General features: G+C 34.6%; 1 protein-coding gene across 1 annotated transcript in view; it reads left to right on the top strand.

Annotated features, from left to right (window-relative positions):
- Positions 1 to 1167: 1167 nt before the first annotated feature.
- The window catches only part of Lrrc9 (leucine rich repeat containing 9), an 87873-nt gene continuing 72142 nt past the window's right edge, over positions 1168 to 16898 (top strand). The window contains exons 1-6 of the mRNA XM_046461645.2: positions 1168 to 1215; positions 1510 to 1728; positions 2555 to 2695; positions 3254 to 3317; positions 3603 to 3673; positions 13871 to 14053. Coding sequence (XP_046317601.1) covers positions 1168 to 1215; positions 1510 to 1728; positions 2555 to 2695; positions 3254 to 3317; positions 3603 to 3673; positions 13871 to 14053 — 726 coding nt within the window. The remainder of the gene's footprint in view (positions 1216 to 1509; positions 1729 to 2554; positions 2696 to 3253; positions 3318 to 3602; positions 3674 to 13870; positions 14054 to 16898) is intronic.

Below are 16898 nucleotides of genomic sequence, written 5' to 3'. Positions count from 1 at the left end.
TGTGCTGCTATGAACATCGATGTAGCAGTGTCCCTGTAGCATGCTCTTTTTAGGTCTTTAGGGAATAGACCGAGAAGGGGAATAGCTGGGTCAAATGGTGGCTCCATTCCCAGCTTTCCAAGAAATCTCCATACTGCTTTCCAAATTGGCTGCACCAATTTGCAGTCCCACCAGCAATGTACAAGTGTACCCTTTTCCCCACATCCTCGCCAGCACTTGTTGTTGCTAAACAGTCTTTTTAAACTGTCATTTTTTTTTTCTTTTCCCTCTTTGCCTAAATCAATCCTAACTTTTCATTCCTATTCTAACCACATCAGCTTTTACCTGCATCCAAGATAACTTATGTTAACAACTTAGGATACATATTTCTACATTTTCTTCCTACCTAATCACACAGACACAGAATCTCACACACAAACACACATATCTATGGGGGAGTTATTATTGTAACAAGTGGGATTATAATATAAATAGTTCTCTATGTTTTGTTTGTCATATCATAATATTAGAAATAGGATTTTGTACTTTTTAGATAATGAATGTCCAGAATTATATAATGAAAATGTTAAAAAACTATGAAAATGGGGTTAAATTTTATCAAAATAATTTAGGTATTAATTTCTTCACATTATCTACAATGAAGTTGTTGAATTCATTTTAATAATATGCCAGGTAAGCTCTCTAAGTACAAAGAACTGTGCTCAGTTTGGAGCACCACAGTTTAATAAGAAGGATAAGCTGGAGGCTATTCAAAAGAGACAAAGAATGACTATCAAAAGAACTAAAAGAATTGAACTCAGAGCAAGATAAGGGTGTAGATGAAAAATGACTCTTTTCTTCAAGTATTGAAGGCTCATTATACAGTAGAAAAATTATAATTATTTTATTTGAACGAAGGATAGGATGACAACAAAAAGAGAGGAGTTATGGAGAGACAGAATTAAATTCAGAATAAAAAATAGCTTTCTAACAGAAAACTTCAGAGATAAAATAGACTGTCTTGGGGCCCAGCTGTCTGGTAATATACTATATGAAGATTTCAAGTCAGGTTGGGTGGTTCAACTTAAGTTAATTTTAAGGTCCTTTTCAGTTTATAATGACATGACCCGAGTATTCATTTGATTTCCTTAATAGATACATTATTATGACCATTATTTTTAATGGAAGATGATTGAAAGTGAAAATCTACATCAAGAAGAAATAATTAAAGAACTGGTGAGTCAAATCTAAATTTCTTTTGAACATTTGCAAAAATATGAGAGGGAACATTTTTTATGCACTTTTCTGGAGCTGAAAGGAATATCTAGTGATTTCTTCTGCAATATGCCTTTTGGAAACAGAAAAATCACATATGTGGTACAACTTACTTTCTTGTGAGAGATATAAAAATGGCACCAGTACAATTGACAATTTGTAATTTCAAATGACAAAAATCATTTTCATTATTTAAAATAGTAATAATTAAATTTATTTTTGTAATAATTAAATTTATTTTTGTTTTTTAAACAGTGTTTGTGCAATGGTTTATCTTATGAGATAGTTGGAAAAGAAGGATCAAATGCTTCAAAACTGGAGATGTTTTTCTCAGGGTATCCCCGTATAGTTGGATTATCATTATTTCCTAATTTAACAAGTCTTACAATTGTTGCTCAAGATATAAAAGAAATTTCAGGGTTAGAGACTTGTGTCCTGCTTAAAGAACTTTGGATTGCTGAATGTTGTATCGAGGTAAGCTTAAATATATAATCTTAGAATGGAATATTTTATACTGAAATCTTGACTTTAGAACAATAATTCATTGAAATTATGATGAAGCAGAGCAAAACAGATAAGTGGCAAAAGACAGAAATTGATATTCAAAAAAGAAAAATTAGAAATAAGTAATCAAAGCATAAACATATTTTACTTTTTAGTTATCAAAGCTAATCAAATCAGAGCCAGCACTGCTTAACAGTAAAATTGGTTTACTTACACACTGTTGATTAGACATCAGTTTTGAAATTCAATATTTTAAAACACCAAAAGCCACAGAAATGTACACATATTTTTACCTCAGAAGTCCTGTTTTTAAAATTTTATCCTAGAGAAGTAATTCAACAGCAGAAAACAAATGTATGTATGAAGCTATTTGTTGTAGTATTATAAATAGTAGCTAAGAATTTGGAATGTAAACATTTTATTCATAGAGTAATTTTTTTAAAAAATTACTATAAACGTCAAGAAATATTCTAAAATTATTATATATTATAATTTGAAAGATTATAAAACATTTTAGATGGTCTTCAGTAAAAAAGTCTTCACCAAATTACATAATATATCTATGATTATAGTTATAAAATAGAATTGATTAAAAATTTAAATAAAGTATACAAGACTAAATAAAATTGTATATAGATGGAGTAATTATATACTTTCTCTTTTAAAAATTTAATTTTTTGAACATTAATTTCACAATAAAATGTTATATTTAATAAAAATTTACTTAGAAACTTACTTTATTGGAAGGGTTAATGGCAAAGCATAATGTAATACAATTCAATTTCCTTTTAAACAGAAAATTGGAGGTCTTCAAGAATGTAGAAATTTGGAAAAATTGTATTTATATTATAATAAAATTTCTAAAATAGAAAATTTAGACAAATTAATTAAATTGCAAGTCCTCTGGCTGAACCACAACATGATTAAAAATATTGAGGTAAGATAATTTCAATGATTCATATATAAAACCAGTTACCTCTGTAGAGTTTAAACCACAGTGTCTAAGATCGGATTATGATTAGGGATCAAAATAATTATCACTAGTTTAATTATTATGATTAAAATAACTAAGATGAACACAGCATTTTATAATGCATGGAGGGCTTCATATTCATCATCATCATTACTTCTCTCAACAAACCTGAGAGGAAAGATAATGTTGTTATTTGAAGATTTTTTAAAAAGATATTTAGAAGAGTTATATGACTTGTCTTAGATTATGAACATGTGTGTAATGTGTTCTTTTTCCACTCAACTCCTCCTCTTTGGTCTCCACTTCCCTTCTTGTTCCCTCTTACAATAGTTCTCTCCAGGTTCCAATATGGAGAAACAAAGATGGCTTCATTGAGATACCCACTTCCCTCTGTGCTTGTGAAGTACACAGCGTACCCAACAAATAAAACATCCAGAGAACTTATCAGATTAATCAGGGATGACTTGGAAATGAAGATTTTAATGATTTTTTTTCTAAATAATATATTGTCTAAATTTTCAGGGCTTACAGACTTTGAAGAATTTAAATGACCTCAACCTTGCAGGAAATCTAATAAGCATCATTGGTATGTATTGTTTCATTTGGAATTTGAGAGAAAACTACAACAGCTATTTATCAATATAAACATGTATATGGATAGATTTCTTTCTTTTAGATTTTTAGAATAATATCTTTACAAAGTATTTCTTATCTCATGTTTATAGAATGTGAAAATATTAGCTGTTAATGGTACCATTAATCTTGCTGATATGTAGGAAATGATGGCTGTATATAACTCAGAGGTATGATACAATATGAAAAGGAGATAAAACAAGAAATTTGATTTTTCTTTTATCTTGTTAAATCAAAGGTCGGTGTCTTGACATCAATGAACAACTGGAGAAGCTTAACCTTTCTGGTAACCAAATATGTTCTTTCAAGGTATGTTTAAGTAGAATAATTTGTTTTTACCTGAATCATGAACCATATAATTGCAGAAAAATTGACTAACTAGTCCCTTTTAAAGGAACAGATTCATTTTTTTTCAGGCTACCTTATACTTCAGGGAATTTCAGAGTCATCTGACTAAATTGACTTTATGATCTGACAGTATTAAAACCAAAAAGATAACTATTTACTTGACTCTTAGAGTGTCAATTTTCTCTTAATTTTCTCTCAGTCTTTCTGGGAGTCTCTGGGGTTTCATCTTCTCCTAGCATCAAAAAATGGAGTGTCCCTGATCAGTCCTGGGATCTTATTTGTCTGCACTCATTCTCTAAATAATCTCATCATGTCTCATGACTTTAAATATTTTTATCTATTGGCTACTCCTAAATTGGTACCTCTACTTTTCCTGATAACTCCCTAGAATTATCCTAGCTCAAACTGATTTCTCCTCCAATAAACCTTCTACAGGCTTCCCGACTTCTCTAAATGGCATTTCCATTCTTTCAGTAACTTAAGCCAAAATCCTTATAGCAATTTTTTTTATTCCTTCATATCCCACATCTACTTCATCAGTGAATTCCATTGGTCCACCCTTCAGAATATGTCCAGAGTCTGACCATTTCTTACCATGTACATCATTGTCAATATAGTTAAGGACACCATCATCTCTAATCTGTATTATTGAGAGAAAAAAAATCCTAACATCTCTTCCTCTCTTTTTCTTTTCCCTATTGTCAATCTCTTCTCCACACAGAATCCTGATGAAGCCTTTAAAAATATGCCAGATGAAATCACTCTTCTGCTCACAATCCTCCCTTGGCTTCTTATCTCTTTCACAATATCAGAAAATTCTTACAATGGCCCATAGGACTTTATAAAGTCTAGTTGTTCTCTCACCCACAACTGTCTCTCTAACCACAGTTTCTATCATTATTGAAAGGAAAATGAGAAAGCAAGATACAGGCCAGCGAGAAAGGAAGGACAGAGACCAGGCAGAGATCCACACAAAAGTTTATTTGTCAAAGCTGACAAATAAAGGCCATCTCTCTATAGAGAAGAGACAGGCCCCGATATGTTTGGGTGCTCAGCTTTTGTGAGGTTGGGGTTTGGAGTTGTAGTTGTGGTGCTATGGGATAGGCTCAGGGTTGCTTGCGTCAGAGCTAGGCAGGTGGGGAATAGCACGGTATTGGCTTAGGTCGATGGTCACCATGGGGCTTTTGCAGAGGAAAGGGATCACGTCCTTCTGGAATTGGCTTGGGGTTGTGGTTCCATGGGGTAAGTCACTAATGGGGGTGGGAGGAGTTTGAGTACGAGGAAGTACAGGAAAGCAAAACTTATAAGATGGTGGTTAACATTTAAGATGGCTGCTCAAATGTTAAATGAATACCCTATAATTATCACATTCATTTATTCTATTCCAGCCATTTTGGTCTCACCATTCTCTGAATATACCTAGTACACTCTTAACTTTGGCCTTTGTACTTGTTGAAGTATTCTTTCCCATGTACCTGTAGGCCTCATTCCCTTTTTTCATTTTGATCTTTGTTCAAATATTATGTTCTTGATGATGTCTTTCCTGCTGATATAGGTAAAATAGCAATAAGTCCCACTACTCTCCCCAGCACTTCAAATCACACTTTTCAGTTTAATTTTACCTCTCAGCACATCCCTTGCTAGAATAAAAGCTCCATGTATTCAGAAATTTTGCCTATTCTGCTCACTGCTTATCTACAATGCTTAGAACAGTGCTGTACATGTAGTAAATCACAGTAAACATTTGTCAAGAACTTGAATGCCAAAGAAACAACCAAATTAGGGGTGTTATGTTTATTACATATAATGTGGGTTAAATCATGTAGCATTCATAATTTTGACAGTGAGCATATTCAAGGTTCATATTCAAATTCTTCCTGTGGAAAATATTGGATAAAAATGAGTAGGAAATAACTTTGGATTGATCAGTATTAAAACAGGCATTCTTTTACTTAGATAAAAATAAAAGAAGATTCCAAGAAGCTACAAAATAAAGAAGAATAACTGCCTTAAAGAGAAATTAAAAAAAAAAATATTAGTCAAATTCCAGAGGAAATACTTTTTATGAAACTAAAATTCTGTTAAAGCCAACAGAATTTTAATAGGCTTTGTAGGTGGCTCTTCTGGGCAGCAGGGGATGGGTATTCTAAGAGGGAAAGAACAATATGCACAAAGGTGTGGAGGTAAAAAGTCAAAGAGTATGTTTGAGTATCATCGGCATTGTTATTTGACCAAAGTAGAGTGTACATATGAAAATACTAGAAATTAAAATTGGAAAGGCAAACTGGGTCCTGAAATGGTCTGTATTCTATGGACAACAGAGCACTCTCAGAGTCTTTGAGAAAGGGAGTGATATAATCAGAGATGATCCTTAGGACTCATAATCTGAAATTAGTATTTACTGTTTGGGTGCAGCAGAAAGCAGAAAAGCCAGTTAGGAGACTATGAAACTTGTCTGAATGAGATATTATAGACAAACCAAAGCAAAAAACAGAAAAAAAAAACGAAGAAGAAAGTGAAAGAAGAAGAGGAAGAGAAGAGAGAAAGGAGAAAAAGAGAAGAAAAAGTAATACATGAGAGAGACCTTATGTTTGTTGAACTTGCAGCATTTGTCACCTAGTAGAATGTGAAAAGAGAGTACAAAATGGATCTGTAATTCCAGTACTTAGCATGCTCAAGAAATACTTGTCATGTATAGCTCAAGAAATATTTGTTGTAGGACTCCATGTATAACAAGTATTTACTCTGGAATTTGACTAATAAAATAAAATTTTATTTAAATTTCTTTTTTTAAAAAACAGCTTTTTAGTTGTAGATGGACACAATATCTTTGTTCTATTTATATATTCATATGGTGTTGAGGATCAAACCCAGTGTCTCACGCATGCAAGGCAAGCACTCAACCACTGAGTTACAACCCAAAACCTATTTAAATTTCTTTTTAAGGTACTTATTCTGCTTTATTTTGTAGCTTCTTGGAGTTTTCCTGTATTTTTCTTTGCATAAAAGAATGTCTATTTTAATACTGATCAATTCAAAATTATTTCCTACTCATCTTTATCTAAAATTTTCTAGTGGCTAGTTTGGAATGAAAGAGAATGTATTTGATCCGGATATGTCAAGTTCAGTGTACTAGTGTAATAATCAGGTGAAGAGCTTGTATAAGTGGTTGGAAATGAGGGGCTAAAATTCATAACTAGAATAGTCAATTTAAGAATCAGTAGAATACATTTCCTGTTGGCTAAATGGCTATGAGTAATAAATCTGTGCCCTTGGAACAAAGCATATATTTGGGGGATTTGGAGAAAATGGGGAAAAGATAAAATTTGTAAACAGAGCTCCAAGAAAAGTTGAAGACTTATTATTATCAGAGACGTTAAAGGATAAGAGAACTTTAAACAGGATAGTCCACAGTCAAATTAGATAGATAGATCAGGGATGAAGAAAACTTCCATAATATCTGCCCTAATTTGTCATGGAAACAAATAGGCTTTTGTCAAGCCATGTCTTGAGAAAAAATCTTAGTCATGGGATTCCATCTGGTAATCTAATATGTTTGGCAGTATGTTAGATGACCTGCTGATACTTAACTGATTGGCTAAGTAGGAGCTGGGCTGGAAGCACCTGGTCAAGCAAGTCAGAGGTTGAGACTAAAAAATCTGTGACCCTAGGTGGAGTCAAATTGTGGTCTCTTTCCTTAACTAAACATCTGCCTAAGTGCTTTACTGAATGTAGAGTAATGAAGTCAGCTGAGTGAGCAAGCTAGCCTGTCACTGTTTCATGGATGTTGGCAGAAGAAATGATTCCTGGGTCTGAGACAAAGGACTAGAAAGCAGCATGAGCAAAATATTGGTTTGCTTCAGTATCCCATGCTCTCCAAGTTCCACAGGGTAACTGATGCACCCAAATGAGTACTGAACAAAGACCGGGTTTGCAGCATATCACACCTAAGGAACACAGAGCTACAGGAATCTACTGCTTTAGAATCAGTCCTACTTTCTATAGAGGAATGTGAGGCTGGAGAAGGGGATTGCCAGGTTTCTGTTCTCGAGACTAAAAGGCTCAGGGGTCACTCCAGGTAAACTGGGTTAACTGGGCTGCGCAAAATAACCACACAAGAGACACAAGTACCTTTTTCTTTGGGGTCACTCCTCTGACCTTAAGGGTCCGCAGGAAGAGAGAGAGCGAGAGCACACACTGACATCTTTAATTGAGGAGAAGCTATTCAAATGAGACAAGGGGTCAGGGGGCTGAGTTAATCTTCATGATGTCCACTGTCAGCAGGTTGACTGGCATCTGGGTGGGCCATACCCAAAGGCACAGTAAGAGAAGGGGACACATACAAGGCACTTCCATGAAAGATTCTATCCTAAACAGGGCAAGGGGTTATATTACAAAGGAACAGGTGAGCATAGCTCCACCCATGGGGCTGTAGCAAGACACACCCATGCAGGAGACACCGTCCCTCTCCCTCGAATCCAAGAAGGGTGGGGAAAGCTCTGTCACATTTCTGTGACTGAGCACCTCAGAACCCAGCCAGGGAGTGTGACTCAGTCATGTGCAAGGTTGGTCTCCCACAAGGGATATTAATTCATCTCTCAAGATTACTCATTGCAAACACATGCTGCGGAAATGGATGGGAAAAAAAAAAAAGGCAGGCCTTGCATTCTTTACATACTGAGCAAGAGTTAGAAGAAATACATAGGGAACATGGCAGATTGCCTCTTCCACTATTGAAAGCGTCAGATGAGGAATCAGATTGAACACATGGGAAGTAAGTTTGTTATTAAAACTAGAAACATTGAGAGGTTGGTAACAGTTGTCACAGGTTTGGGATGGCCGGTGAGATAGATAGTGGGGTATATATGTGTATTTGTCTTTGTCCCCTTTAATTCTGCTAGTTTAAGAATACACAAAATGTTCAAGTCTAACTACATGGAAATTTTAAACTTAAGTATGTTAAACATGTTGTAAAATTAAAAGGCAAAAAAATGTGGAAAATTATTTTTACAGAGAATATGGTAGGCTAAAATTGAACATTCTTACTGTTAAATCCATTATAAACAACTAACTTAACATACCCAGTAGAAGAAAGAATAAATGATTGAATAATTCACAGAATGAATTCTAAATGCCTAGTAAATTCATAAAAGAATTTTCAATCTCATTGAGAATGAATAGAATGCAAATTAAAACATGTAACTTTAAACTGATCATATTTTATTTTATTTTTTTTTTTTTTATTTTTTTTTATTGGTTGTTCAAAACATTACTAGCATATAGAGTACTATGTTTATTTAAAATTGCCTATTTAAAATATGATCAGTTCAGGAGTTAAACTGATCATATTTTAAATAGGCAATTTTAAATAAACATAGTACTCTATATGCTAGAAAGACTAGGGTAAAAAGGACAATTATATGATCTTGGGAGTTATTTAAATTGATAGAGCTTTTCTAGAAAGCATTTAGACATTATATGCCAAGTCCTATAAAAAGGTTTCTATCCTTTATCAAGTCTACTTTTAGGAATCTATTCCAAGAAAACAATGTGAAATATGGACAAAACTTTAGGTGTAGATATTTTTAAATTTCGGAAGAAGTCGGAGAGAACTGTGAAAGATAAATTTAGAGTGTGTGGCAACATATAAAAAGGTGACCTAGCCTTGTGGAGTCATCCTTGAAGGGGGTTAGTAATATTTAGTTAATATGTGAAATCTGAGTAGGAGTAGCTGAGGTAGAGCATTCCAGGCAAAATTAGAACATGGATGAGGGCCCTAAGTGGTGGAAAGGAGCATGGCCAATTCAAGAAAGTAGAAGTCTTGTACTGGGGTTGTTGCTCAGTGGTAAGCTCTTGCCTAGCATATATGAAGCACTGGATTTGATTCTCAGCACTGCATATAAATAAATGAATAAAATTATGGTCCAGCAACATCTTAAAATATATTTAAAAAAGAAAAGAAACTAGAAGTCTTATGTGACTGGAACAAGGCAAGGGAGAGATTCATGAGACTGAGGCTGAAGGAGATAAGTGCAGAATGCTGGGAGGCTATGCAACTGCCCTGCGAAGAAGCCATGTGGAAGTTTATCTTACTGTAGTTTGCCATGCAGCCTTCTAGTGATTACAGGCACAGGCTGAGTAAGCAGAGAGATCTGTTAGTTCTAGTCCTGACCTATACCAGAGGTAGCATAATACAGTTGTAGCATAAAATTTCAGTGAAAAATAATGTAAAACTACTAGAATAGTGACTATTACATACTAAGGGCTCAATAATAAATATGTGTTGTTTTATTGCTTGTATTGCTATTATACTTATATTGGCCTGTTATATTTCTATGTCCTTATTTTTTTAAATGGTGGTATGGTAAAATAGGACTATTGTGAAAATTCATTGTAAGATATACTATTAGAAAGACTATATATGATAATGCTAGCAACTTACCATAAAAACATTGAATATGATTCACAGGAACTTTACCATCCTCATATTAGAAATGTTTCTGCAACACTGTTACCTATATTTTTATCTTTAACCTTTTGTCCCACCCTAAAAAGATACTATCCTGATGGTGATGGAATAACTTCTACTAGGCACCATAACACTAACTTTCAATGACATTTTGTGCCTTCATGGATTCCAACCTCTTCTGACTTTTGAGTGTAGGTAGAGGGTTCCTTAGTAGGATTTCTGAGTTCACACCCTCTATCTCCTAACCCATACTGATGGTCAAAAGCAACATAGCCACTCAGTAATCAAAAGGCATCTTTATTTCTTGGGACATCAGATGGTTTATCTTCCTTGCCCCTGCAGAATTCAGTCAAATGATTATGTGCATAGCTCTGTCCATAAATCTCCCTTTTAGAGAAATTCTTAGTCCCACTCCACTTGTGGGCCCAGTTCTAGCCTGAGGTCAGGTCAGTGAACCATATTCTTAATTGTCCAGAGAGAGTTTGGGCACATATTGGTAACCTGACACTGTTTTACTCTTCATTTTAGCATCCTGACTTCATTCTCTCCTTCCCATTCTATTTGTAATTTACCTTTTTAAAAATTATTTTATTTTTTATTGATTTTTTTAAAAAATAAATGACAGTGGAATGTATTACAATTCATATTGCAGTTATACAGCACAATTTTTCATATCTCTGGTTGTATATAAAGTATGCTGACACCAATTCGTGTCTTCATACGTGTACTTTGTATAATGATGTCTGTAACATTCCACCATCCTTGCTAATCCCCTGCCCCCTCCTTTTCCCTCCCACCCCTCTGCCCTATCTAGAATTCATCTATTCCTCCCATGCTCCCCCTCCCTACCCCACTATGAGTCAGCTTCCTTATAGCAGAGAAAATATTCGGCATTTGTTTTTTGGGGATTGACTAACTTCACTTAGCATTATCTTCTCCAACACCATCCATTTACCTGCAAATACCATGATTTTATTCTCTTTTATTGCTGAGTAAAATTCCATTGTGTATATATGCCACATTTTTTTTATCCATTCATCCACTGAAGGGCATCTAGGTTGGCTCCACAGTTTAGCTATTATGGATTGTGTTGCTAGAAACATTGATGTGGTTGTGTCCCTATAGTATACTGTTTTTAAGTCTTTGGGGTATAGACCGAGGAGAGGGAGAGCTGGGTCAAATGGTGGTTTCATTCCCAGATTTCTAAGGAATCTCCATACTGCTCCATATTAGCTGCAAAATTTGCAGCTAATTTGCAGAACCAATTTGCAGTCTTATCAGCAATGTATGAGTGTATCTTTTTCCCCACATCCTCACCAACACTTATTGTTGTTTGTCTTCATAATAGCTACCATTCTGACTGGAGTGAGATGATATCTTAGAAGTTTTGATTTGCATTTCTCTAATTGCTAGAGATGATGAACATTTTTTTCATATATTTGTTGATTGATTGTACATCCTCTTCTTAGAAGTGTCTATTCGAGTCCTTGGCCCATTTGTTGATTGGGTTATTTGGTTTTTTTTTGTTGCTTAGCTTTTTGAGTTCTTTATATACCCTAGAGATTAGTGCTCTATCTGATGTGTGAGGGGTAAAAATTTGCTCCCAGGATGTAGGCTCTCTCTTCACCTCACAAATTGTTTCTTTTGCTGAGAATAAACTTTTTAGTTTGATTCCATCCCATTTATTGATTCTTGGTTTTAATTCTTGCGCTATAAGAGTCCTATGAAGGAAGTTGGGGCTTAATCCCACATGATGAAGATCAGGTCCTATTTTTTCTTTGATTAGATGCAGAGTCTCTGGTTTAATTCGTAAGTCCTTGATCCACTTTGAGTTGAGTTTTGTGCATGGTGAGAGATAGGGGTTTAATTTCATTTTGTTGCATATGGATTTTCAGTTTTGCCAGCACCATTTGTTGAAGATGCTATCTTTTCTCCAATGCATGATTTTGGCAACTGTGTCTAATATAAGATAATTGTAATTTTGTGTGTTAGTCTCTGTGTCCTCTATTCTGTACCATTGGTCTAGCAGTCTGTTTTGGTGCACTAATACTTCCTGGGGCTGGAACTGTAGCTCAGTGGCAGAGAACTTGCCTAGCACATGTGAGGCACTGGGTTCAATCCCCAGCACCACATAAATAAATATGTGTGTCCATCTATAACTACAAAAAATTTTTTTAAAAAAAACTAATACTTCCTGGTTCTTCCTTTGAATTTCTCCTAATTAATGATTCTGATTCTATTACCTATCATCACATCCTTTCAAGTTTCACCCCACCCTAGTACCCTCCTACCTCAGGCAACATCCTAGAAATAAGGACATTATAAGGATTTCTTGGAAAGAAGTTGGTAGAAAACAATGATTCAATTTACATGTTTATTTAAAGCCTTCTGTGTTCTACATGCTGAGTATTGGGAATACAACAAGGTACAATCCCTGAGTTTGTCTCAGTGGAGACAGGAAAAGTTTGTCTCTACTTTTCCTGCAGAAGGCCAGATAGAAAACATTTTAGGTTTTTTGGATCACAGATTGCCTTCTGCTGCATATTCTTTTTTATTTTTTATAACACTTTATAAATGTAAACAATTCTTAGACTATAGATTGAATGCTAAAGCTCATATAGACCCTTGGCATATGACTTGCTGGGTTCACAAGCAATTGTCAATTCAGACTGATAAATTCTATAACAAAATTAAGCCAAGTGGCTAAAAGAACTCATAGGTTCTACTCATCTACTCTAACCTTGGGGTCTGAAATAAGGTTCCCAAAGAAGGTGAAAACTGGATTGGGCCTAGATAGATTAATATGCAAAGCTGGGTGAAGTTCAGTCAACTCAAAATGAACTGTATATGAGTAAAGGTCTAAAAATAAAATAGGTTCTGGCACATTCTGAAGCTACAAGTAATTCAGTATGGCCAAAACATAAAATGTCAGAATTTAAGCAGGGAGAGGTAAGACTGAAGAATTAAGCAAGGGCCAGATAACAAAAAAAAAAAAGAAAGAAAGAAAAGAAAATATAAACAATGACTTAAAGATCAGAATAAAATATGTTAAGAAGAAATATTGATCTGGAAATACATGATCGAGCCTTCCACCTCCATAGGTTGTGAGGAAACTAGGCCCTCCAAGAAAGCTAGCTTAAAATTGATCATAATAGGTAGAAGGGGCATTTATAGAAAAAGCAAAGCAAGCAAACAGAAAACAATGAGAAATCAAGAATTCCATGGTGATTGTAACAGAATGGGTTCCCCTAACCTTTGTAAATATGTCAGATCTGGGGAGCAAGGAAGATGGAGAGCAGTGTTTCTTGGTGGTAAGTGTAGGACATAGAGGTGAAGGAAGCAGAGCACTCCAGGAACCCTGGGGGCAATTGTTAGCAAAAGGAGCTGTGCAGAGGTGGCAACATGTGTGATGGCTCCAAGGTTCAAATTGATTTATATGGTTTGGTAAATATAGAAAAAATATAGTTGTACAAAGTCTGATGTTAGTTATTGTTGATCTTTTCTTCAGGAATTTAACATGTTTTTGACTAAAGAATATTTTAGCCCTCTGAATTACTTTAACATATTTAAGTATGTAGTTAAAATGTTTTACATTAACTTATAGATGACCTCAACTTGTTCACATGCCTCCTTTAGAAATGGATATTCACACTTAATTAACTGAATATTATTATTACTCTTTGTTTTAGGACCTCACTAACTTAACCAGGCTGCCTCACTTAAGGGATTTGTGTCTGAATGATCCTCAATATAAAACCAATCCAGTTTGTCTGCTGTGTAATTATTCCACACATGTATTGTATCACTTGCCTTGCCTTCAAAGACTTGACACATTTGATGTGTCAGCCAAACAGATCAAGGAACTGGCAGATGTAAGTGTATTCCTAATTAACTATCTGTGACTTAAGTTTGATAATTAACTTCTTTCTGTCTTTGTCTCATTATTTTTTGTCTCTAATTCTTCTTTTACCCAGTAAACAAGATATTTCACATGAAAGCATACAAATAATAACATTAATACTAGAATTTGATGATAATACTGGAAGGTGAAATACTTTAAAAAAATTGTTTATAATCTGTACAAAATTTAAAGAAGGAAATATGAAGCATCCATTAATGCTAAACTAACTGAACTATTGCTGAAAATAAAAACTTAAAATATAAATAACAGTAAAAATATAATAAGTAACTACCTCTCATCTGGAATATTACATATAGAAATAATAAAGTATCCATTGATGATGGTAGTATGCCAAAAATTAGGTAGATTTTAATCTAATTAAAAATGGTTTGAGAGTCACTCGGAGTAGAAGTGGCCCTCCACACTGTCATTACACTCTTGAAATCATGAAGAGAGTAGTTCCTGGGCTGTTGCTGACAATGAACCTTCCTATAAGGGACTTTTCACAAGTCACCAAGGGATCTATAATTTTACACTGGAGTTCATGGGAATTCTCCATGCTCATTACTTGTATTTCTATATCATTTTTCTACCTCTCTTTTAGGCCAATGCCACTCCCCTTGCAAACATCTTTGTTTTAGGACCTCACTAACTTAACCAGGCTGCCTCACTTGACGGATTTGTGTCTGAATGATCCTCAATATAAAACCAATCCATTTGTTCATTCAGTTAATCATAAATTGACTTTGAGTATCTATAATGTGCCAAGAATGTGGATGCCCCATATAAGGGACCTTCCACTTTGTGGCCCATGCATCTTCTCAACATAGATAAAGAATGTCTTTATCTATTTATCTTGTTTCTCTTTTTGTGCTATGAATTAATTCTCAAGTTCCCCCTTTTTCTTCACTTTTATTCTAACATTGAGATTATTCTCATTTTTAATCTGAGAAGTGAACTATCTTGTAATATGGAGCAAAAAGCTAATGCCATTGTCTACTGGCAGATGTTCAGAGTCACTGGAGGCCCAGGGAGGAATGTTTTCTCTAGTAATGCTTAAAAAAAACACTGCAAAACTTCACAGTATCAACCATATTTTTTTAAATTTCTACTATCTCTAATTTTATATCAGAGATTTCACAAAAGTAAACAGAATGAACATGCTCTACAAAAATTAGTTGGTTGGCTCATTAATCTAACAAATATTTAATGCCTGTTATATTCTGGCCACAGTTTAAGTCACTAGAGATGCAGCGTAAGCAAATCAATCCCTGCTTTCTTGGAGCATATAGTCCAGTGAAGAAGGCAGATAATAAGCAACTGAATTAAATGACTAGCATGTTAAATGCTGATAAATGGTATGGAAAAAAGATAAAACAAGGGTAAATGAAAAGAGGTTGTTAATATGGACAGAGAAAGGGGTATTGGCTCTTTTATTATAGAATTGTCAGAAAAAGATTTTCTTATAATGCAACATTTGAGCAGAAACCCGAAACAAGTGAGGGAGCAAGTCATGTGAATATCTGGGGAAGAGCTTTAACAGGGATCACTAAGTACAAAGTCCCTGGTACAGGAACATGCCTATTTAAAGGACAACAAAGAAAGCATATGGCTGGAGCTGAGTATTTGAAGGAAAGAAAACTAAGGGATGAAGACAGGAGTGGAAGGTACCAGATTATGTAAGACTCTGTAGAATGCTGTAAGTACTTTGGCTTTTACTTTGGAGATAGGGCCACTGGAAAAATTTGAGCAAAGAAGGACCAAGATATGTCTTAAAGGAATTCTTTGGATAATTGATTAAGAATCGAGGATTAGAAAATTATTCCAGTAACTCAGATGAGAGATGCAGATGTTTCAATACAGGGTGTTAGTGGAAGACAACATAAGAAGTAATCAGATTCTGTTAGTAGTTACATCTGGGTTTGCTGATGAATTTATTGGGTATGAAGTACAGAGGAAATAAGTAGAGAATAATTCTAATTTATAAGCCTGAGCAATTAAAATTTATTTGAAAAACAGAGGAAGAGTATGGGAGAAGTATATTTAGGAGGAAGAATAACAATTTAATTTTAGGTATGTAAAGTTTGAACAGCCTTTGAACATCCAAAGGAATGTGTGGGTCTGCTATTTTAAGAGATTTTCCCAGGTAGAGAGATAAATATGAGAATTGCAAGAAGAAAGATGGTACTTAAACTTGTGGGCTAGATGAATTACAAGGGAATGTTGTGGATGAGTAGTATGTCATTTGGCATTTTGCTGAGGCTAGTTTTGAACTCAGGATCCTCCTGCCACAGCCTCCTGAGCCGCTAGGATTACAGGCATATGCCACCACTCCCAGCTTGACACAGATTTTTTTTTATTAATTTATTTATTTTAATGAGGTATATATGACAGCAGAATGCATTTTGATTCATTGTATACAATTGCAACACAACTTTTTATTTCTCTGGTTGTACATAATGTAGCGTTACACCATATGTGCAGTCATACATGTACCTAGGGTAATGATGTCCATCTCATTCCACCATCTTTCCCCACTTTACCTACCCACCCTCCCTCCCCTTAGCCTAATCAGATTTCCTCTATTTTCCCCATGCCTTCCCCCTTCCTGTTATTTATCAGCATCCACTTATCAGAGAGAACATACAGCCTTTGGTTTTTTTGAGATTGGCTTACTTACTCAGCATGATATTCTCCAACTCCATCCATTTACCTGCAAATGCCATAATTTTATTTTCTTTTAATGCTGAGTAATATTCCATTGATATAGATTTTTTAAATGCTTTCTTTATTATCATTCATAAGATGTCAAGTTG

The sequence above is a fragment of the Marmota monax genome, unplaced genomic scaffold (assembly GCF_021218885.2).
Source record: "Marmota monax isolate L192 unplaced genomic scaffold, Marmota_monax_Labrador192_F-V1.1 WCK01_AAM20220418_F8-fsc00001, whole genome shotgun sequence".
NCBI lineage: Eukaryota > Metazoa > Chordata > Mammalia > Rodentia > Sciuridae > Marmota > Marmota monax.
The sequence above is the reverse complement of the archived record's forward strand: the minus strand, read 5'-3'. Positions and strand labels throughout refer to the sequence as shown.